The sequence below is a fragment of the Neohortaea acidophila genome, assembly GCF_010093505.1.
Source record: "Neohortaea acidophila strain CBS 113389 unplaced genomic scaffold BDY17scaffold_10, whole genome shotgun sequence".
Taxonomy (NCBI): Eukaryota; Fungi; Ascomycota; class Dothideomycetes; order Mycosphaerellales; family Teratosphaeriaceae; genus Neohortaea; species Neohortaea acidophila.
The window spans coordinates 309999-328868 of NW_022985519.1; the positions used below are offsets into that span (position 1 = coordinate 309999).

Consider the following 18870-nt stretch of genomic DNA (forward strand, 5'->3'; position numbering starts at 1 on the left):
TGGGCCAGGCAAAGCCCAAGCGAAGGCGGAAAGTAAACAAAGTTTTTTGGCGGAGCAACGAGCGCGAGCCAACGCGTTGGAACGCTGTGACGCCCCCACTAACCGCTATCGCGCCCACTTCACGTGCGAATATCGAATGCGGGCGCCTTGAGTGATCTCTCGACAGCTGATGACATCTCATCCCACTCCAACACGCCATTGGAAACACCACCCACAATGTCCTACCCCGCCCGTCAACCCCTCCCCTCCCACATCCGCCCCTCCTCCGGCCTAGCAAACTCCAACACCAGCACCAGCAGCACAACCCAAGCATCCCTCCTCCAAGCACGCATCAACGAAAAGCGCGTCGAGCTCGAAAGTCTGCGCCAACTGCGCGACCTCAGCGCCGGCCTCGCGGGGCAAATGCAGCAGCTGGAGCAGAAATTGGCGACGCTGAGTGATGGTACCCAGGCCGTGGCGGAGGTGCTGGGGAATTGGAATAGTGTGTTGAGGGCGGTGCATATGGCTTCGACGAAGATTCCGAGGGTGGGGAAGGAGGGTGAGGGTGAGGACGGGGAGAGAGAGGAGTTGCCTCAGACGTTGGTGCGGATTCCTATTCAGCAGGCTGTGGAGGCGCAGAGGGAGGCCGAGGCGGCTGCTGAGGCTGCTGGGGAGTGAGGAAATGAAGAAGTGAACAGATGCAGGGTATCATTGGAGGCCATATGGCTCACAGAACTCGAAAGCCATGAGGAGGAAGAGGCCATACAAAAGCAGTGAGCCCGATGGTAGCCAGGGGTGGAGTCATTAAGCAGTCACCGAAACACCACGAGAACGGCTGCGAAGTCCCGGACGCCACCCACTGGAGTTGATCTGGCAAGGAGGGACGAACGCCGCGGACCGCCACTGGGAGAGATGAGACGCAGGGAGCAGTGGCGCAAGACGTGGCCTGGACATATGGCTCTTATCTAGATTCTATTCATACAGACATGCTCAAACGCAGGCGATGTCTTCGCGCGTGCATGAGAGGCCATCCAACTCAGCACAACTCTTTGGCAATATGTGCGTCTCCCTACCGCCCAATTTCCCCCTGCCGTTAGAGCCCATCAGGGATTGTGTAAGTATCGCAGCGTCTCGGAGCCATCCGCGTGCTCAGGCTGATGTACTCTTTGGTGTCCACGCCGTTTCGATCGTGGGGCGCATAACTTCATTGACCCTCTAACTCCCACCTGTCCTCATCCCTCCTTTTTGGATTTCGTTGTAGGCTGCCGCTCATAGGCATTCGGACTGGCCTTCCTCTGCTTTCCCTTGCCACTACCATCCGCGCACCCATCATCCCGCCCGTGATCATGTCTCCTCCCTCTCCCCTTCCCACCACCCGCTTTTTGCGCCCGACTCAAATCCGGCTCATCATCCTCCGACGACGAATCGCTGTCCGAGGAATCGCTGTCGCCCGGCTCTTTGGGTTTGTGATAGATGCAGCACACTTTCGACGACTTCTTGCCCATCCCTTCATTGTCTACCACATCGTCCGCCCATTGGATACGGCGCTGCTCTTCGGGCTCGGCGCGCAGGCGAAGGGCGGGGATGGGTATGCTGGGGCCGGCGTCGGTTTGGACGATTGTCTGGGTGGTCGTGGGAGTTGCTGTGCCTGAGTTTGCTGGTCGGGTCCGAAGGGCTGGTCGGTTTGTGTTTGACATGATGAGGACGTGGATGGAGTGGACTGGGTGGTTTCGGGGCTGTTCTTAAGAGCTGTGGCGCTGCGTCTTTGTTGAAATGTCGGCTCAACAATGGAATGGATGTGCTTGTCGTCTGGGAGCAGGAGTACTGAATGCAACAGGTTTGTTACGTCACTGCAAAGTCCTTGTGAAACAATTAAATGACGAAGGGTTGAGGTGTTTGTCGGTATGCGCGTGTATGCGCCACCGTACGCCCCAGGCAAACTGCCCTTCGTTTGTCAGCAAGTGGGGCACTCCCCCAAGCTTTTCTTTGCGGCGCGTGTGATTTTAGAGTTTGAGAGGGCTCCGTTCGTTTGGGCCTTCAGAGCTGCTTGAACGTTTGCAGCGCCGCCTCAACTCATATCACACCCGACCTTCACCCTCCTCTCTCCCCCTACGCGGCAAGCGGTGAATTAACGGCCGAGCAAAGAGTAGCGGGTGCACCACTCTTCACCTTTGCTGCTCAACCTCCGCGCTCACCGACCTCTCGCCACGTCAAACGCCCTCGCTTCTCCGCCTCCACCGCCGCCTCGTTACGATAAGCACTCCAACGCCAGCACATCGTCACAAACGTGTCGACACCGGAGTGACCGCTGCATGAGGCGCTTCTAGCCACCTTCTCAGCGGTCGGCGCGTCTTCTCACCTCTCTCACTCCCGCAGACCAGCCGTCTGCGAGACCCCGACATCTCTTTTTCCTCCCAACAACCGCCAACATGTCGATGACCATCGAGGAGTTGGACGCCACCGTGCGTGCCTTCTATGAAGGTCGCGGTGAGCAACAGAAACAAGCGCAGGCGACTCTCAACCAGTTCAAGGAGAATCCGGATGCGTGGGTCATGGTCGACAAGATATTGCAAGACGCTCAATACCCTCAGACCAAATACCTGGGCCTGCAGGTGCTCGACAGCGTCATCATGACTCGCTGGAAGGTGCTGCCTCGCGATCAGTGCCAGGGTATTCGCAACTTCGTCGTCAACTTCATCATTCAAATGAGCAGTACAGAAGAAAATCTGCGGAAAGAGAGGGCTCTGCTCAACAAACTGAACCTCGTCCTCGTGAGCATTCTCAAGCAGGAATGGCCGCACAACTGGCCCACGTTCATCAACGAGATCATCTCCAGCTGTCGGAGCAGCTTGCCCATCTGCGAGAACAACATGGCCATCCTCCGTCTGCTCTCCGAGGAAGTCTTTGACTACTCTGCCGACCAGATGACTTCCACAAAAACGAGACAGCTCAAGCAGAGTATGTGTGACGAGTTCACGAGCATATACAATCTCTGCTCCGAAATCCTGCGCACCGCCGACCAGACAAGTCTTATCAAAGAGACACTGGAGACATTACTTCGCTTCTTGAACTGGATCCCGCTCGGCTACATCTTTGAGACGCCGCCGACGGGCATGTCACTCATCGAGACCCTCCGAAGTCGCTTCCTCGCGGCACCGGAATTCCGCAACATCACCCTCAAATGCTTGACGGAAATCGGCAGCTTGCAGACCGAGCAGAATTGGCACGACAAGCTGGTACAAATGTTCACCGAGACCTTGACGACTGTCGCCGATATCATCCCCCTCACCATCGACCTCAAGACCACCTACGCCTCATCGAACGGCAGAGACCAAGAGTTTGTGCTCAATCTCGCCCTCTTCCTCTGCACCTTCTTCAGCAATCATCTCAACATCATCGAGAATTTGCCGAATAAGGACTTTCTCATCCACGGCCACTACTACCTCATCCGCATCAGCCAGATTGACGATCGGGAAATCTTCAAGATCTGCTTGGAGTACTGGACGAAGCTGGTAACTGGCATGTACGACGAGATGCAGCAGTTGCCCATCACCGACATCAACCCTCTCGTCAGCTTGGGCGTGAGTGGGCTGCAGAATGGCGGTGCCCCCAACCCTGACATCCTGGCCACGTACCCACTGAGGAAGCATAAATACAAGGATGTGCTCTCGAATTTGCGCCAGGTCATGATTGAGAAGATGGTCCGTCCCGAAGAAGTTCTCATTGTGGAAAACGACGAGGGCGAGATTGTGCGGGAGTTTGTCAAAGAGTCAGACACCATCCAACTCTACAAGACCACGAGAGAGTGTCTGGTTTTCCTTACCCACCTGGATGTCGTGGACACGGAACAGATAATGTCTGAGAAACTGGCACGGCAAGTGGACGGCTCGGAGTGGAGCTGGGCGAACTGCAACACGCTCTGCTGGGCCATTGGATCCATTTCGGGTGCCATGAACGAGGAGACGGAGAAGCGCTTCCTCGTTACCGTCATCAAAGACCTCCTGGGTCTCACGGAGATGAAGCGTGGCAAGGACAACAAGGCTGTGGTGGCATCTAACATCATGTACATCGTCGGCCAGTACCCGCGGTTCCTCAAAGCGCACTGGAAATTCCTCAAGACCGTCGTCAACAAGCTGTTCGAGTTCATGCACGAAACGCACGAGGGTGTTCAGGACATGGCGTGCGACACCTTCATCAAGATTGCGAACAAGTGCAAGCGGCATTTCGTTATCGAGCAGCCGGGAGAGAGCGAGCCTTTCATTGACGAGATTGTGCGCACGATGCGAAAGATCACCTGCGATCTTACCCCTCAGCAGATTCACACGTTCTACGAGGCCTGCGGCTACATGATCAGCGCACAGGGCCACAAGAACACGCAGGAGAGGCTGATTGCCGATCTGATGAGTCTGCCTAATTCTGCCTGGGACCAAATCATCCAATCCGCGCATCAAGACCCCAACATCCTCCAAAACGCCGAGACCATCAAAGTCATCGGAAACATCATGAAGACCAATGTAGCGGCATGCAGCAGTGTCGGCCCCTACTTCTACCCTCAAATCGGCAGGATCTACCACGACATGCTGACCATGTACCGCGCCGCTTCATCCCTCATCGACGAGGCGGTGCAGCGGGATGGCAACATTGCGACCAAGATGCCGAAAGTGCGCGGGCTGAGGACGATCAAGAAGGAGATTCTCAAGTTGATCACTACCTACGTGGACAAGGCGGAGGATCTGGAGATGATTCACCAGACGCTGGTGCCGCAGTTGCTCGAGGCGGTGTTGCTGGACTACAAGAGGAATGTTCCGGATGCGAGAGAAGCGGAGGTGTTGGCTGTCATTACCGTCTTGATTACCAAGTTGCAGGTACGTTGGATGTCACAAGCGGTGCTTGCACACGGGTCGCTAGATAACTCCGCCCCGAACAACGACACTAACAATAATCCACAGGGCATGATGACCGAGCAAGTCCCGGCAATCCTAGACGCCGTCTTCGAGTGCACCCTCGACATGATCAACAAAGACTTCTCCGAATACCCCGAACACCGCGTGGAGTTCTTCAAGCTGCTCCGCGCCATCAACCAACGCTGCTTCCCCGCCCTCCTCAAGCTCGACCAGCATCACTTCAAGCTCGTCATCGACTCGTGCATGTGGGCCTCGAAGCACGACAACCGCGCGGTGGAGGGCGAAGGGCTGAACATGTGCATCGAGCTCATCCAAAACATGGCCGACACCGACCAGCAGACATGCGACGCCTTCTTCCAAAACTTCTACACCACCATCCTGCAAGACGTCTTCTTCGTCCTCACCGACTCTGACCACAAGGCGGGCTTCAAGTACCAGTCGATGCTGCTCGCGCGCCTCTTCTGGCTCGTCGGCGCCGACAAAATCCGCGGGCCCATCTACTCCTCCGAGCAGGCCGCGGCGGGCACTTCGAACCGCGACTTTTTGCAGAACTTTGTCGCGCAGCTGCTCGGCAACGCCTTTCCCAACCTGCAGGCTGCACACATCACTAGCTTCATCCGCCAGCTGTTCGAAAGCACCGAGGACAATCCCAAGTTCAAACTCATCTTGCGCGACTTCCTCATCTCGCTCAAAGAATTCGCCGGCTCGGGGGATAATGCCGAACTGTACCAGGAGGATCGCGAGAAGGCGGCGCAAGAGGCGAAGGATGCGGAGAGGGAGCGCGCGATGAAGGTCGGCGGGTTGCTGAAGCCGAGTGAGCTCGATGACGATGAGTTGTGACTGGATGAGGATGTGGAATTGAGCGTGGGTGTGCGCGGGGGAGTCGTTGAGGAGGATATGGAGGGGTTTAGGGAGCTGGTTGCTTGATGCGACTTACGCTTTCGCACAACCCATACTCCAAGGAGTGTGGGTGAGACTTCACAACGTTCCCTCTCTCGGCAGCCGAGAAGGCGTAGACGAGTGGTGTTACCTCGTCATCATAATAGAGATATCCCGGCTGCTGGTGGCTAGAGGTGGCATAGCATTGATTACCAGCAGCCTGCTTTGATTCTGCGTGGGAGTCACCGGACCGGGGAAGAAGCGGGCAAGCAGGGTGGGCGTGTTTGCATAGCAGATGGTATGCTCTTTTTTGCTTGTGTTTTCGGCCATTTGCTGCTCGAACGAGAGGGAAAAAGTTCAGAGAATGGATATGAGAAGAAAGATGAAACATGGATTGTGCTAGTTCCTTGCTGTCTGCTATTTCATTCCTCGTGTGTACCGTGTGAGACCAAAGATGATGACTGGTCTTGAGCCTGTTCTTCCTCCATCTTAAACCCGTCTCGAGGCTTCCCCATTCCATGTTCCCAATCTGAAACCACAGCATCACGGCCAGCGCTCAGCTCCCTCAATGCCCATGCATCAAGGCATCGCCCAAACCCCGTTCACCCCATCCACTCTCTCCACCGAACGTGAAGTCGACTCCAACTCCAGCTCGAACTCTCGCTGAATCTCAATCACCTGCTCCAACATGTCCAGATTCAACGGCTTGCCATGAAACCTCGCCAGACTCTTCGCCGTCCGCACAACATTCTTAATCTGGCGCCCATTGATCTCCGCCGCAGCGAGCCGCTCGTACTCCGGCTCACCCATCAGCACTTCGTCCGCGCCCAACTTGCCGAGAAAGTTCTTCCAGATGCGCTGGCGCGAGGGAGCCGTGAGTTCGGCGTATTTGAGGGGGACGTGGATGCGGGACTTGAAGGCGTCGTCGAAGGTCGCGACGCGGTTGGAGGTGAGGAAGAGGATGCCTTCGTAGTACTCGAGCACGCGCAGGAAGATGGACACGAGCGAGTTGCGCTGCATGTCGTGCAGGCTGCGGCGCTCGAGGAAGACGTCTGCTTCGTCGATTAGCAGGATGGCTTTCCACGTGGAGGCCATGTCGAGAATGCGCGTTAGGCGCTCGTCGAGGCCGGCGCTGTCGGTGCCCAGGTCGCCGCTGGAGACCATGTAGAGGGGGCGCTGGCTATATTCGGCGACCGTTTCGGCTGTGAGCGTTTTTCCTGTGCCGGGCGTGCCGTGCAGCACTAGGATGAGGCCTTTGCCTTTGCCGGCTACAATGTCGTCAAAAGCGACGCGTTGCTCGATGTGCGTTGCCACGAGTGCTTTGACGAGGTCTTTCTGTGCGGAAGGGAGGACAAGCTCGTCGAAGCAGTTGGGGTTCCAGTTGATGGGGGCGAGTCTGTCGACGAAGAAGTCGAGCCATTTCTTCTCGGTGAAGGAGAAGCCGCGCACCATGCTGTTTGCGAGTAGACACTGCTCTTCCGTGAGAGGGTCCAGGTCAAGGGTCTTCTCGGGGACGAGATCGAGCGTTGCGACGTTCTCGTCATCGTCTTCATCCTGAATGCGTCGTCTCTTCGCCCGATTCTCGTTGTCGGCCTTGAATGCCTCTACCGAGAAGGCGAAATTGGCGTTCAGGCGATGGAAGGTCGCGGTGTCGACGACCACGCGGCCGTCCATGTTGTAGCGCCGAATGCCACACTGCGTATACTCGAGAGCAATGCCTTTGTAGTGGCGGAGGTTCATGCCGGCGTACTGCTCCCAGAGTCGGCCTCGAGCGATGAGCTGCCGCTTTGCCTGCTCCTTTTGTGGATGCCACTCGATAGGGAAGGCGGAAAGCTCGCTGATCTTCTCTGCGCCAGGAAAGGCAGCGACAAGGCGCGATGTAGCTCTTGTGCCCATGTCGTCGCCGTCGAAGTCGACATAGCTCAAGTTGAGCTGCAGCCCGGGTGGTTCAACGCTGTTGGAAACGCTCTTGAGCGTGAATGCTCGGGGCTGTCCAAAGACTGCACCATAGACGGTGCATCCTGGGCGGAAGATGGTCCACAGATTGCTGTAGCTGACCATGCCTTGTGGGAGAAGGTTCTCCGACTCCTCGATGACTTCTTTGAAGCGCTCGTCAATAAAGTCGACGAGTAGATTGAGATGCTGAGATGCTTCTGACCCTTCCTCGAGATCACGACCAGCGTGTGCCAACTCGTGACGGTAATAGAAGAGGACATGATAGGGACTGTCGATGGCAACGTCCTTGGTGGCGAACGAAATGCCAGGGTAATGCTCAATCGTCTTTTTCAAGATGTCCTTGAGATGCTGCGAGTTGACGTGCAAGCTCACCTTCTGCACCCACGGACGCTTGACGTCGCCAGCCATGTGGCGCACGAGACACAGGGCAAATTTGGACCACCAGTTGACTTGCTCCGGAATCTCCTCCTCGAGCGTCTCGGCGTAGTAGATCTGGCCTTGCTCGGTGAATTTCTTGTCGATGTGCTTCAGCTCGGCACGCATGGCCCCCTCTTCGATCTCCTTGAGCCGGATGGCCTCTTGCTCGTCGAGGTCAGGGTTAGAGACGACCTCGGCGTCTGCATTGGCAGTTGGAACGTGCCGACGTACGGTACGTCCACACCTGGGGCCGGTCTGTAGATGGCGCGGCATGTTGTTTTGTTGATTGGAAAGAAGAGCGTCCAATTTGATCGACTGTTCTTTCGACATGTGATGGTTCTGTGGGGAGCAGAGGTGAAAGGAAGAGAAGGGAAGATGAACAGATGGTCTACTTATACCTCAGCGTGAGATCGTAAGGCTGCCATGGCCGTCTGCAATAGTCGCCCCTATCACCTTGCCTGGCCAATAAGACCGCATTGCAGCCCGAAGGGGGTGTCCGCAAATTGCCCAGTTGGGAAGTAGAAGGCAACCACGCCACACAGGAGTGGGGTCTGCTGCTGCGAAGTTGCGGCATTCATGGCGCATGCTTGTGCATAGTGCATGAGTCATTACATCGAGTCACGGATTGCTCCTCGTAAACCGGACGTGTCGGCGGGGGCTGAAAGTCGTCGTAGGCTGCAGCGTCGAGGGACGAGATGAAGTCGAGCTTTGAAAGGCGGGGGCGTGGACTCGCTGACTCCGCCCCGCTGGGGGACGTCTGCCTACAGCCTTAATCAACGAAGGCCAGCCATATCGCCAAAGCACAACCTCATGTGGATGTCTGGACGTATAGAATCCTGCGGATCCCGACGATCATGTCTCTCCAGCCCACTCTGCCTAGCACGACATACTCCAATCACTTCCTCCAACTCCCCCGAGAGCTCCGCGACCTGATCTACCACCTCCTAACAACCGAAACGCGCCCCCTACCCGAAGGCCCCGACCACGCAGGCGAGCGCATCTACCAAAGCAAAATCTACTTCGAAGCCCGCTCGCCTCGTCCAGCGCTCCTGCAACTCAAACTCACCAATCGTCAAATCCACGCCGAAGTAGCCGATATCTTGACCAAGCGCGTGTCCAAACGCGTCGACGGCGGTCCCCAACAAGCATGTCTGGATATCATGGTGCGCGGCTCCTCCATCTGGCCCACCTGGATTTCCCTCCCGACAACACCAGAGCTGGACCCAGTGATTAATATCAGCCTCCGCTTATTTGAGACTAAAGGGCACGCAAGCGAGTTCAGCACCGGCGCGTATCGCGGCCTGTGGTCGCTGTTCAACCTGCTGGTCTCCCAAGGGCCATGTCTGACTCCTAACCGAACGCGGCGATTGCCCGAGTCGCTGCGGATAGCGAGACTGCGGTTCAACATCCTGCTGTGCTTTCCCGCGTCTGTGGACGATTTGTTCGGGACGTATAGGGATGTGTTTGACCGGTTGGAGAAGTTGGCGTTTGACAATGTTGGGCTCGGGAATGTGGAGACGATTGAGGCGTGCATGGGGGTTGATAGGAGGGTGTGGAGGTTGAAGCAGCTGCCTACGGGCTTGACCTTGCCGAGTCGGATTGAGTGATTCTTGATGTTCTGGATTTGATGTGATTTGCTGGAATCTAACTATACATATTGTGTTTCGTCGTTGAATATCCCGACCCCAGATGTGCCGGTCGTTACGCTAATACATTACATGATTGAAGAAATTGGCATTCCAATCGCACCAGCCACCCAACTCACTAGAAGTTGCTGGCAGTGTTCACCCTGCCGCCAAAATTGCTGTACCCTTCGCTGTTGAAGGTCATGGCCGATTCACGCTTGCTTTGAACGTCGGTGTACTGCTCGCGAGCATGCTGCTTCTTCCGGCCCCATACGCGCCACAGGGCGAACACGAGGCCTCCAATGGCGACTGCACCGCCAAGGCCGCCGACGACGCCTCCGATGACCGCCTTGTTATTGGTGCTGAGGTTGCTGCCATTGCCGCCGCCCTCCGCAAGGGAGGGAGAGATGGTGCTCCTCGCGTAGCCGGTGGTGCTTCTGCTCACGAAATCCGAGGTGAATGCGGAGCTTCCCACGACGCCGTTCTCGGTGTAGTATGAGGTAAATGTGCGTCGTCCGGTGTGCTCGGTGACGAGGGGAGACTCTACGGTGGTCTTGCTCTTCAGTGTTGCCGCATTGATGGTGGTCGAGCCGAGGGTGACCAGGCTACTTGACTTGGTACTTGACTTGGATGATGACAGAGAGCTTGTTGAGATGGCTGTGGTGGAGGTGGTGCCGTCGGAGCCGGTGGTCGACACTAGAACGGTGCTCGGGGTGGACGAGGTGGAGGGTGTCGTTGTTGGAGACGTGGTTGGGGATGTGGTTGGGGATGTGGTTGGGGACGTTGTTGGGGAAGTTGTCGGGGACGTGCTTTGCGAAGTAGGTGACGTGGTTCCTTGGTTGTCGTCAGTGGTCACGGAGGACTTGGATTGCGTGGAGGAGGATATTGATGTTGGTGTCGACGCACTCGTGCTCGTGTCGCCAGTAGCGGCAACCAGTCTTTTGGGCATGATGCCGTGCGGGACAATCTCCGCCTCGATTTGCGGGAAGCCAAAGAGGAAGTTGAGCATGATGACGCTCGTGATGCAAGTAAGCATCGAGTCACCAGCACAGCTTGCTGGTGGGTGAGGCAGTGGATCGGTGGGGTGCTGTTTCCAATGCGAGCTCTATGAGTGGGAGCCGAGTGTGCGAGTAGCGATTGCCGCCTAAATCGTTCTTCCGGCGTAAATGTTGACGAGATCGAGTTCCAGGACGAGGCCAAAAAGCGAGTGAGGGTTCCAAGCGAGAGTAGCACCGGGGATTGGTGAGGAGATAGGAAGGCGAAGGTATACAAGAGGTGAGAAGGAGAGGAGAAGGAGACGCGATGGTGTTGAGGAACGGGCGGCGGGACTGCAAAACCTTGGAAGAAAAGTGGGCGGGCCGCGCGAGTGGAGAGGATGACGCTAAATTCGGAACAGAGAAACGCAGCTAGGCTGCCTTTGGGTGGGATTCTGTCCGAAACGGGGCGGATGCTGCATCGCCACATGGCCCCGTCTTCCGACCATTGGCCCACACGCCCCTGCGTGAGCGCGGCAGTAGTTCGGCCAGGTGCTTCAGGACCTCTTATCATTCGAGCATCGTACTGTTCCGATTCCACGTCGCCCTGTCCCTGTCGGCCTCACAACGCCGATCAAGTTGTCGAGAACGTGACAGCTGCGTGCCCGGCACATCCCCGCCCTTAGCCGCGAAACCTTGGCAATAGTCGGGGGAGCTACGGCCAGGAGGCGGTCTGCGCTACCGCTTTTACGACCGGGTTGTGTGTGAGACTTCCACAAGCGATCAGCTGTTCCCATCGCATTCGCATGCAAACTTCCCGAGAACCCGTAGCCCACTCCCAGCCACCGTTGCCAACGTCCACACGTGGACTCCAGAAGACTGACAGCATCTGGACGCGCCGAAGACACGCTCGTAATAAGAGATGGCGAGGCCACGGCATTCCTCGACAACATTGGAGCCCCTTTCCCACAATGAAGCAACGCGCTCCCTCGTGCTCCGGCGCGTCTTTCAAGATGGCAGCAGAGGCGACCATGAGATGTCAGCCGAGTCGAGCATATCATGTCCTCAGGGCTACCGAGTTGGCCTCTTCTGCATGGCTGAACGACATCTTGGTGTTGAGATACCAGCAGCTCCTCCCTCGCGCTTCACGTGGCAGCCTTACCACGTCCTCCTCCTGTTTCCACAACTCCTGCTGTTCCAACAACACCGAGGTTCTCGGGAGCTGTTATCAAATGCACACACTCCCTGACGCGTCGTCGTCTGCGTCTGCTCAGCCGTAATCCCGTGGTTCAGAGGTTTGTAGAAGGTGAAGTCAAGGGACTTGCGCAGCGCTGGCTGGGTCGCACCTTCCCCTCCAAGTAAGTTTGAATATGACCGCGTGCCTTCCTCTTTCGGCACGCGTTCGTCAAGCCCCAGGTAGTAGGACGCACCAATTTCTCCAAGTGACGTTTCTCATGCAACACCTTTTCGCACATCCCTTGACCAAACCCTCTCCATCTCTCAGCGCTTCCTCATCACCAGAATCGTCCATCGTTCAGCGCTTCTTCCTTCACCATGCTTTCAATCATCTTCAAACAGCACATGGAACAGCACGAGCAATTCGGCGCGATGTACCCACCACTCGGCGCACACGCAACCATGGGCATCTACCTGAACGGCTATGAAGAAGACCCCCAAGACCCCCGCTGCCAGATCCCTGACGGACTGGTATTCTTCGTAGACGGTTCGCGTCTCGGCCAGACTGGAGGTGGCGCCGGCGGCGGCGGTGTCGCCTACTTCTTCGAAAACGCCTGGAAGGGTGCGGCATTTGCCCTCGGCAAGGTTCCCGACAGCAAAACGGCGGAGATGCAAGCGGTCGCCAAGGCCCTGGAGGTCGCTGAAGGCATTCAACTGCGCGGCTGTCGCCAGATCGTTGTGTACACGGACTGCCGGGACGTGATCGATGACCTTATGCACCCGCCACCCCCCCCGAGCCTCGCCCTCAGTATCCATCGTCACGCCGACCTTTTCGAGGACCACGGGATTGACGTCAAGCTGCTCTGGGTGAAGGGGCATCATCTCTCACTCGGCAATATATTAGCCGATGGATTGGCTCGCCGGGGTTCGAGTCTATCCCTGATGCTCACAGGACGGGGAAAGCCGATTGAGGATCGACTGATCGTAATTGATCACTGGGATATGGTGGGAAGGGCGGAGCGAGCCGGAAAAGACCTCGCCGATCAACAACAAGATGCGCAAAAGCTTCAGGACGAGCGGGATCAGGGGCATCTGGAGAAGAGGGAGGTCCTCAGATGCGTCCTTGTGGAGAACGGTATCCGCGAGTGCCCCTCGTGGTACGATCTTGAAGAAGGCGAGATCTGGGAGCCGCCCAGCCAGGCGAGCCAGGACTTGAATTACGATGAGCCTGGCCAGGCCAGTGAGGGACAAGAGTTTTGAGTGAAGGGGAAAGGAAGATGAGCCGCGCTTTTTTTCAAGTAAGAAGACTGAGAAACAAAGACAATCGGCCGCCACTCACAACTTCAAAGGGACAAGAACGAAGCACAAAGAAGAGAAACCACAACAGAGATCGGATCAGCTTGCTGAGAGCTTGCAGATAGGCGAGCACCAGCTGTCAGCAAACTGGGAGACAAAAGTGGCCGGCGCTGCCCATGTCTACCTTCTCAGGCGACTTGATGTGGGGATGAGAATGAGTTGCGAATGATTTGAGCGGCAGCAGAGCGTTGCAGCGTTATTGAGAGACTGCAAAAGGGCAGGCACGAGTCGTTTGGGAAGCTGGAAAATGGAAGCAGCTGCAGCGGCTGTTTCTACCCTTCTCTAGCGACTGTATTGGCATGAAGGTGATATGGCAAGCATGGAGAGGGTTGATCAAGCGCGAGCAGGCCAGGAGAGGCACCGTATGAGCAGGCGCATCATATCACAGTTTCGTTCAGAAATCGCATTTCACAATCTCACGTGACCTTGAAATCCAGGGGTTCAGGGTTCGGTCTTGGCGTCGCGCGACTCCCGCAACGTCGCCGCGTTGCATCTTCAAAAAATCCCCCCGATCCTCCCGGCTTCAAACCATTGCACTCTTCCCATCACACATCACACAGGTCAAGATGTGGTCGCTACGGCAGTGCTTGAGTCTGCTGCTGCTCGTCAGCCAGGCCCAGGCACTCTACTTCTACATTGACGGCGTGACGAAGAAATGCTTCTTTGAGGACTTGCCCAAGGATACGCTGGTTGTTGGTATGGAAGAGCAATGAAAGAGATAGAAGAGAAAGAAGCATGGCTGATATACATGGACAGGACACTACAAAGCGAGTCTGTGGAATGAGCAAGCGCGCACATATGTCGAGAACAACGACATGGTACGGCCATCCTCCCTCTATCACAGCACGACCTCGACTAACACACCCCGCTAGACCATGCTCATCCTCGTCGACGAAGAATTCGACAACGGCCACCAAGTCGTCTCCCAGCGCGGCGCCAGCAGCGGCAAATTCACCTTCTCCGCCGCCGACTCGGGCGAGCACCAAATCTGCTTCGTCCCCTCCGGCGTGCCCTCAACGAAAGGCTTCCTCTTCTCGGGCGCGCAAGTGGGCGGCGTGAAATTCGAGCTCGACCTCGTTATCGGCGAGACGTCGCAGATTGAGAGCAGCGACAAGGACAAGATCGGCGAGGTGGTGCAGAAGGTGAAGGACTTGAACGCGCGGCTGCAGGATGTGCGGCGCGAGCAGATTTTCCAGCGCGAGCGGGAGATGGAGTTTCGGGATCAGAGCGAGCTGGTGAATTCCCGCGTGGTGCGCTGGACGGTGATTCAGATGATTATTTTGGCGGCGACGTGTGCGTGGCAGTTGAGTTATTTGCGGGCGTTTTTCATTAAGCAGAAGCTCACGTAGGTTGGGGGTATACACTGTACGATCACTCAAGAGCCTGGTCGCTTCTTGAGACATTTCTGTGCATATGTCGCAGCACTGGAATATATTGCTCATATGCTCTATCTCTATGTCATGGCATCATCCCTCGAGGCAGCAGACCTCTACCCATTCACAATCACCCCACCATTACAATGCAACACCTGCCCACTCAACATCGTCGAATCCGTACTCGCCAAAAACACTACACAAGTGGCAATCTCGCTCGGCTGCGCCGGCCTGCCCATGGGACTGGTAAACTGCTTCTGCGCCTCCTCGCTCATCGTCGCGGGGATCAGCGGCGTCCACACGGGCCCGGGCGCCACGGCGTTGACGCGAATGCCCTTGCCGACAAACTGGTTCGAGAGGCCGCGGGTGAAGGAGACGATGGCGCCTTTGGTGCTGGTGTAGTCGAGCAGGTCCGGGCGGCCGATGTAGGCGTTGATGGAGGCGTTGTTGATGATGGTGTCGCCTTGAGACATGTGCGGGAGGGTGTATTTGCTGAGGTAGAAGAAGGCTGTAGATGTAGAGGTTAGCTTTTGAGTATATCAACGGAGGGGTGGTGTCGACTCACGATGAATGTTCGTGTCAAAGGTATGCAACCACTGCTCCTCGCTGAGCTCGAGGATATTCTCCCGCATCATCTGATACGCATGATTGTTGAACAGGATATTGATGCCCCCCATAGCAGAAACAGCCGCCTTGACCACCGCCTCGCAATTCTCCCTCTTCTTCAAATCGGTGGGATGCAAATGGCACTTCTGTCCATACTTCTCCACCAGCGCCTTCGTCTGCTGTGCATCCTTCTCTTCTTCGGGGAGGTACGCGATGAAGGAGTCGGCGCCTTCCATAGCGAAGAGGACGGCAGTGGCGCGTCCGATGCCCGAGTCGCCGCCGGTGATTAGGGCTTTTTTGCCTTGCAGTTTGCCTGCAGCTTTGTACCTTTTGTAGTCGCCTTCTCCATCTGCGATGTGCTCGGTTTGCGGCTGCGGGTCGAGGGCGGCTTGCGAGCCGGGGACATCTTGGTGTTGGATGGGTGGCTGATGGCCTGGATACGGAAGTCAGGTCCATGGCTACTGATTGCGAGATGAGGCGGGCGTCTTACCGATTTCGAATTGGGGTTTGTCTGAAGACATTTTGCTCGAGTACGAGAGGGAAGAGGGAGAGAAAGAGATGAGAAGGTGACAGGTCAATGTGATTTTCCTGTTCTCGCATTGCACTTACCGAATGGTTGAGCGCGTCACAAAACGAACAGCTACCTACCTACCTTACGTCACTATACCATCACCGCACCCTCTGGTCGACGAGAGGCATGGAAGGCACCGAACAATGTGCATCCAGTTCGATCTTTCCTTGTGTAGCTACGACCGCGGAAGACATTGACGGCGCCGGCAGGGAAGAAGATCGGCTTATACGTTGAGTACCAAATGTAGTGGCAACTGCGCGGGGGGGTGAAGGCGAGTGTGATGAGCTCGGACGGGAGCTCGAGCGCGGCGGCGATCTTGGCTTCAATTGCCATTCATACCGCCTCTCCTTTCTCACTGCCCTTCTCTGAGATCTGACTTGAAATCATCATCAATCACTTGAAAACGACTGGCGTTAAGCTGAATCGTCTGCTCCTGTCAGGAAGCATCGACTCGGATGTCAATGGTAGGTTAATACACTGCTACAACAAGCTGCACCACCAGCAATCCCAAATGCATCATTCACTTCGTAAGAGGGAACGCCATTCGGCATGTTCACCCATCCTCACCCATCCAAACGCTCGTAACACCATAATACAAATACAGACAGTCCGCGAATAATACAAAACTACCATCCACTCTGCCGCCGCTTCGCCTTCCGACTCTGATCGAAAGAGCGAAAGTAGCGCAGCAGTTCCAGCTGATCCTGCTCCGAAATCGCATGCGAGTCTCTGCTCGGCGAACTGCGAGAAGAGGAGGGCGTCGAGGCGCGTTCGAGTTCGGTGGATTGGAAGCTATCGGTGGAGTCGGTGGAGGATTGCGAAGTGGATGGGGTGAGGCGACTCCCTGTCGCTAGGGCGGTGGAGGTTGAAGATCGAGGAACGGTGGGTCGCTGTGCGAAGATGGATGGTGGTAAGGAGGAGGAGTGTGCTGGTGGGGCTTTCTGCGATTTTGGAGTGCTTCTGGGACGGTGGTGTTGTTGATGATGATGGTGAAGGCGTGGTTGGGTTGATGTTGTCGGATGGGAGGACGTCTGAAGATCGCTGCCTCGTTCAATGTCGCGGAGTCTGCAGGACTGCGAGCACTGGCGACATACCGTCAGTCAGGTCGGCGCCGTGCGGAAGACGATTCGACTTACATATAGCCCATCCGGAGCCTCTCGATCGCAGAACAGGCAAAAGTCTCGAAAGCAGTCCATCTGGTTGGTTCCGCGAGGATGAGAAATGATTGCTATGATTCCGAAAGGCACAGAGGCCTTCTTACGAATATGAGCTTGCAGTCGGCAGCTGGTGTTGTGCGTGTGTGCGTGCTCGTCTGACTTGATGGTGAAACGGGCGGGCACAAGCTCGATTCGCGATCAGCCGGGCGGTGGCACCGTGACACCATGCAACAATTTCAAGTCGTTATCGGCAGGTCCGGTGACGACCACTTTATAGAAGTAAAGGTGTGGAAAAAGACTGGAGGGGCGGCGTAGACCCAATAATGACAATAGAGGCAAAGATCGAGAGAAGAAGAAGGCGGTGGAAAGAAGGCAAAAGCGGGTGGTGGTGAAGCGTGTCAAGTCAGGCACGGCTGGAGCATCGAACAGATTCGAAGGACCAGACACATGGATGGAAGCGGGGAAGCGCTTGGGCAATGTACTGTACGTACATTATTAACCTTTCCCCTTACCATCCCTCCAGCCCCGATCGGCCAGGTCACGCATGCTCTGGCGTAATTTGACGGTTTGGCAGGGCAGGGCAGGGCAGGCAGGCAGGCTTCAGACGCAGGGTGGGGGGGAAGATGCCGCATCGGTGACAAGCCGTCGCGTCCCGTTGGTTCACACGGCTGGCCAGATGAGGTAGGAGGGATGCCTACGTGTGGTTGACGCCACTGAGGTGTGCAGCCGGCACACCACCAAGGTGGATGCGTGCGGTGTCTGCTGCTGCTGGTCCCTGGTGCTGTTCGCCCATCCCCCCTTTTTGGCACGTAGGAGGCGTGCGGGGCCGGGCGATGGTCCGGAGTGTTGGAGATGGCGTCAGGCGTGGCCCGCGTTCCATCAGGATTACGTACGTGCAGTTGCGGCCATTGCCCTTCTCATGCATGACCCGGACACTCGATGGAGGAATAGCGGGACGCCAGCGTAATGGACAACCTACGTCCCGTGATGAGAGATGTGTTTGCCCTCGGTTATGGCAAGTTGTCGCGTAGATGATGATGATCAGTAGATGCTCATGAGGCTCATCCACCCCCACGCGCCAGCTCCACCCCGCATTCAGAAACGGTCCGGGCCATGGACGTGTCTGCAGCCAGCCGTTGTGCACAACTCGCCTCGGGGCATATCTGTTCCGACCTTACCTTCACTCTTTCCGCGTGACAGGCGATCGCAAGTAGCGAGCAGGCCCTGAAAGCCTGGATCTCGATGGCGGTACGGGCCTTGTTCCCCCTCACGTGCTCAGAGTTGGGGTGCTTCGAGGAATTCCAGGATGGTAGGATTAGCCGGGTGAGCAATAGTGTAGACGCGCTTATACCAGAATAGGGCATCTTTGCTCGACAATCAAAGTGTCCTTCTGGTGCTTTCCCACAGAGGTGAAGGCCACGAACAGTCAGCTTGGTGAAGGAACCGTACGTTGAGAGCTTTCCACCCGGTGATGTTGTAAGGTAGTGGCAGGCAGAGCTGGATGGTCGACTGCCATTGGAGGACTGTCGCTGATGTCGGCATAGCAAGATCGCTTTCTTCTCTACGTGCATCTCTACCACAGGATGAATACAATCTGTTTGGAGGATGGAACATTGATGAAGCAAGAACGGTGCCGATCCCAACCACAGCCGGTTTGGCTTTCGCGGGGAAGGCGCCAGGCGCGTGGCGCGTCGCAGCGGGACAGGGGTGCCACTACTTTTCTCGCCGTCGATTCGCAGTGACTCTGTAAACAAACGCGACACCACCGCTGTCTTGGAGACCCCACAGTCGATCTCCGACCCTGAACAGTACACCGTTTGATTGCCCTGATCGTCCGGCACGTGTGTCTTAGCTGTGAAGGCGTTGACACTGCCCGTGCCGTTGATCTGCGCGTTTC

The 18870-nt window shown here is 56.5% G+C and overlaps 10 protein-coding genes across 10 annotated transcripts; 6 read left to right on the forward strand and 4 right to left on the reverse strand.

Moving 5' to 3' along the window:
* The first annotated feature begins 118 nt into the window (after positions 1–118).
* On the forward strand, positions 119–982 carry BDY17DRAFT_302990 (DASH complex subunit Dad2-domain-containing protein). Its single transcript, XM_033734493.1, has one exon. The coding sequence runs from the start codon at positions 217–219 to the stop codon at positions 655–657; it is 441 nt and encodes a 146-aa protein (XP_033586538.1). The 5' UTR covers positions 119–216; the 3' UTR covers positions 658–982.
* Positions 983–1872, reverse strand: BDY17DRAFT_302991 (phosphatase inhibitor-domain-containing protein). Its single transcript, XM_033734494.1, has one exon. The coding sequence runs from the start codon at positions 1674–1676 to the stop codon at positions 1212–1214; it is 465 nt and encodes a 154-aa protein (XP_033586539.1). The 5' UTR covers positions 1677–1872; the 3' UTR covers positions 983–1211.
* Positions 1873–2012: 140 nt separating this feature from the next.
* Positions 2013–6157, forward strand: BDY17DRAFT_270846 (CRM1 C terminal-domain-containing protein). The gene is made up of 2 exons (XM_033731945.1): positions 2013–4844; positions 4929–6157. The coding sequence occupies exons 1-2, from the start codon at positions 2409–2411 to the stop codon at positions 5721–5723; spliced, it is 3231 nt and encodes a 1076-aa protein (XP_033586540.1). The 5' UTR covers positions 2013–2408; the 3' UTR covers positions 5724–6157.
* On the reverse strand, positions 6158–8612 carry BDY17DRAFT_302993 (P-loop containing nucleoside triphosphate hydrolase protein). The gene has a single exon (XM_033734495.1). It carries the CDS (start codon positions 8463–8465, stop codon positions 6342–6344), a length of 2124 nt encoding a protein of 707 aa, XP_033586541.1. The 5' UTR covers positions 8466–8612; the 3' UTR covers positions 6158–6341.
* BDY17DRAFT_302994 (uncharacterized protein) lies at positions 8594–9745 on the forward strand (the record flags this gene model as incomplete). Its single annotated transcript, XM_033734496.1, has 1 exon — positions 8594–9745. The coding sequence occupies exon 1, from the start codon at positions 8990–8992 to the stop codon at positions 9740–9742; it is 753 nt and encodes a 250-aa protein (XP_033586542.1). The 5' UTR covers positions 8594–8989.
* BDY17DRAFT_302996 (uncharacterized protein) lies at positions 9746–11089 on the reverse strand. The gene is made up of 2 exons (XM_033734497.1): positions 10667–11089; positions 9746–10594 (listed from the first exon to the last, which is right to left on the reverse strand). Exons 1-2 carry the CDS (start codon positions 10794–10796, stop codon positions 9900–9902), a joined length of 825 nt encoding a protein of 274 aa, XP_033586543.1. The 5' UTR covers positions 10797–11089; the 3' UTR covers positions 9746–9899.
* A 293-nt stretch (positions 11090–11382) lies between these two features.
* Positions 11383–12088, forward strand: BDY17DRAFT_302997 (uncharacterized protein). The gene has a single exon (XM_033734498.1). It carries the CDS (start codon positions 11541–11543, stop codon positions 12012–12014), a length of 474 nt encoding a protein of 157 aa, XP_033586544.1. The 5' UTR covers positions 11383–11540; the 3' UTR covers positions 12015–12088.
* Positions 12089–12109: 21 nt separating this feature from the next.
* BDY17DRAFT_329890 (ribonuclease H-like domain-containing protein) lies at positions 12110–13316 on the forward strand. Its single transcript, XM_033737874.1, has one exon. It carries the CDS (start codon positions 12289–12291, stop codon positions 13168–13170), a length of 882 nt encoding a protein of 293 aa, XP_033586545.1. The 5' UTR covers positions 12110–12288; the 3' UTR covers positions 13171–13316.
* Positions 13317–13782: 466 nt separating this feature from the next.
* BDY17DRAFT_303003 (COPII vesicle coat component Erp5/Erp6) lies at positions 13783–14676 on the forward strand. The gene is made up of 3 exons (XM_033734499.1): positions 13783–13962; positions 14023–14084; positions 14139–14676. Exons 1-3 carry the CDS (start codon positions 13833–13835, stop codon positions 14613–14615), a joined length of 669 nt encoding a protein of 222 aa, XP_033586546.1. The 5' UTR covers positions 13783–13832; the 3' UTR covers positions 14616–14676.
* On the reverse strand, positions 14677–15840 carry BDY17DRAFT_303005 (uncharacterized protein). The gene is made up of 3 exons (XM_033734500.1): positions 15736–15840; positions 15205–15678; positions 14677–15147 (listed from the first exon to the last, which is right to left on the reverse strand). The coding sequence occupies exons 1-3, from the start codon at positions 15764–15766 to the stop codon at positions 14756–14758; spliced, it is 897 nt and encodes a 298-aa protein (XP_033586547.1). The 5' UTR covers positions 15767–15840; the 3' UTR covers positions 14677–14755.
* Positions 15841–18870: the final 3030 nt, after the last annotated feature.

Coding starts and splice junctions, on each gene's coding strand:
- BDY17DRAFT_302990 (XM_033734493.1), top strand. CDS start 217: ATGTCCTACCCCGCCCGTCAACCCCTCCCCTCCCACATCCGCCCCTCC.
- BDY17DRAFT_302991 (XM_033734494.1), bottom strand. CDS start 1,676: ATGTCAAACACAAACCGACCAGCCCTTCGGACCCGACCAGCAAACTCA.
- BDY17DRAFT_270846 (XM_033731945.1), top strand. CDS start 2,409: ATGTCGATGACCATCGAGGAGTTGGACGCCACCGTGCGTGCCTTCTAT. Junction 4,845..4,928: donor TCTTGATTACCAAGTTGCAG/GTACGTTGGATG, acceptor AATAATCCACAG/GGCATGATGACCGAGCAAGT.
- BDY17DRAFT_302993 (XM_033734495.1), bottom strand. CDS start 8,465: ATGTCGAAAGAACAGTCGATCAAATTGGACGCTCTTCTTTCCAATCAA.
- BDY17DRAFT_302996 (XM_033734497.1), bottom strand. CDS start 10,796: ATGCTTACTTGCATCACGAGCGTCATCATGCTCAACTTCCTCTTTGGC. Junction 10,595..10,666: donor TACTGGCGACACGAGCACGA/GTGCGTCGACAC, acceptor ACGACAACCAAG/GAACCACGTCACCTACTTCG.
- BDY17DRAFT_302997 (XM_033734498.1), top strand. CDS start 11,541: ATGCAAACTTCCCGAGAACCCGTAGCCCACTCCCAGCCACCGTTGCCA.
- BDY17DRAFT_329890 (XM_033737874.1), top strand. CDS start 12,289: ATGCTTTCAATCATCTTCAAACAGCACATGGAACAGCACGAGCAATTC.
- BDY17DRAFT_303003 (XM_033734499.1), top strand. CDS start 13,833: ATGTGGTCGCTACGGCAGTGCTTGAGTCTGCTGCTGCTCGTCAGCCAG. Junction 13,963..14,022: donor CAAGGATACGCTGGTTGTTG/GTATGGAAGAGC, acceptor ATACATGGACAG/GACACTACAAAGCGAGTCTG. Junction 14,085..14,138: donor ATGTCGAGAACAACGACATG/GTACGGCCATCC, acceptor ACACCCCGCTAG/ACCATGCTCATCCTCGTCGA.
- BDY17DRAFT_303005 (XM_033734500.1), bottom strand. CDS start 15,766: ATGTCTTCAGACAAACCCCAATTCGAAATCG. Junction 15,679..15,735: donor CAAACCCCAATTCGAAATCG/GTAAGACGCCCG, acceptor TTCCGTATCCAG/GCCATCAGCCACCCATCCAA. Junction 15,148..15,204: donor CTTTGACACGAACATTCATC/GTGAGTCGACAC, acceptor CTACATCTACAG/CCTTCTTCTACCTCAGCAAA.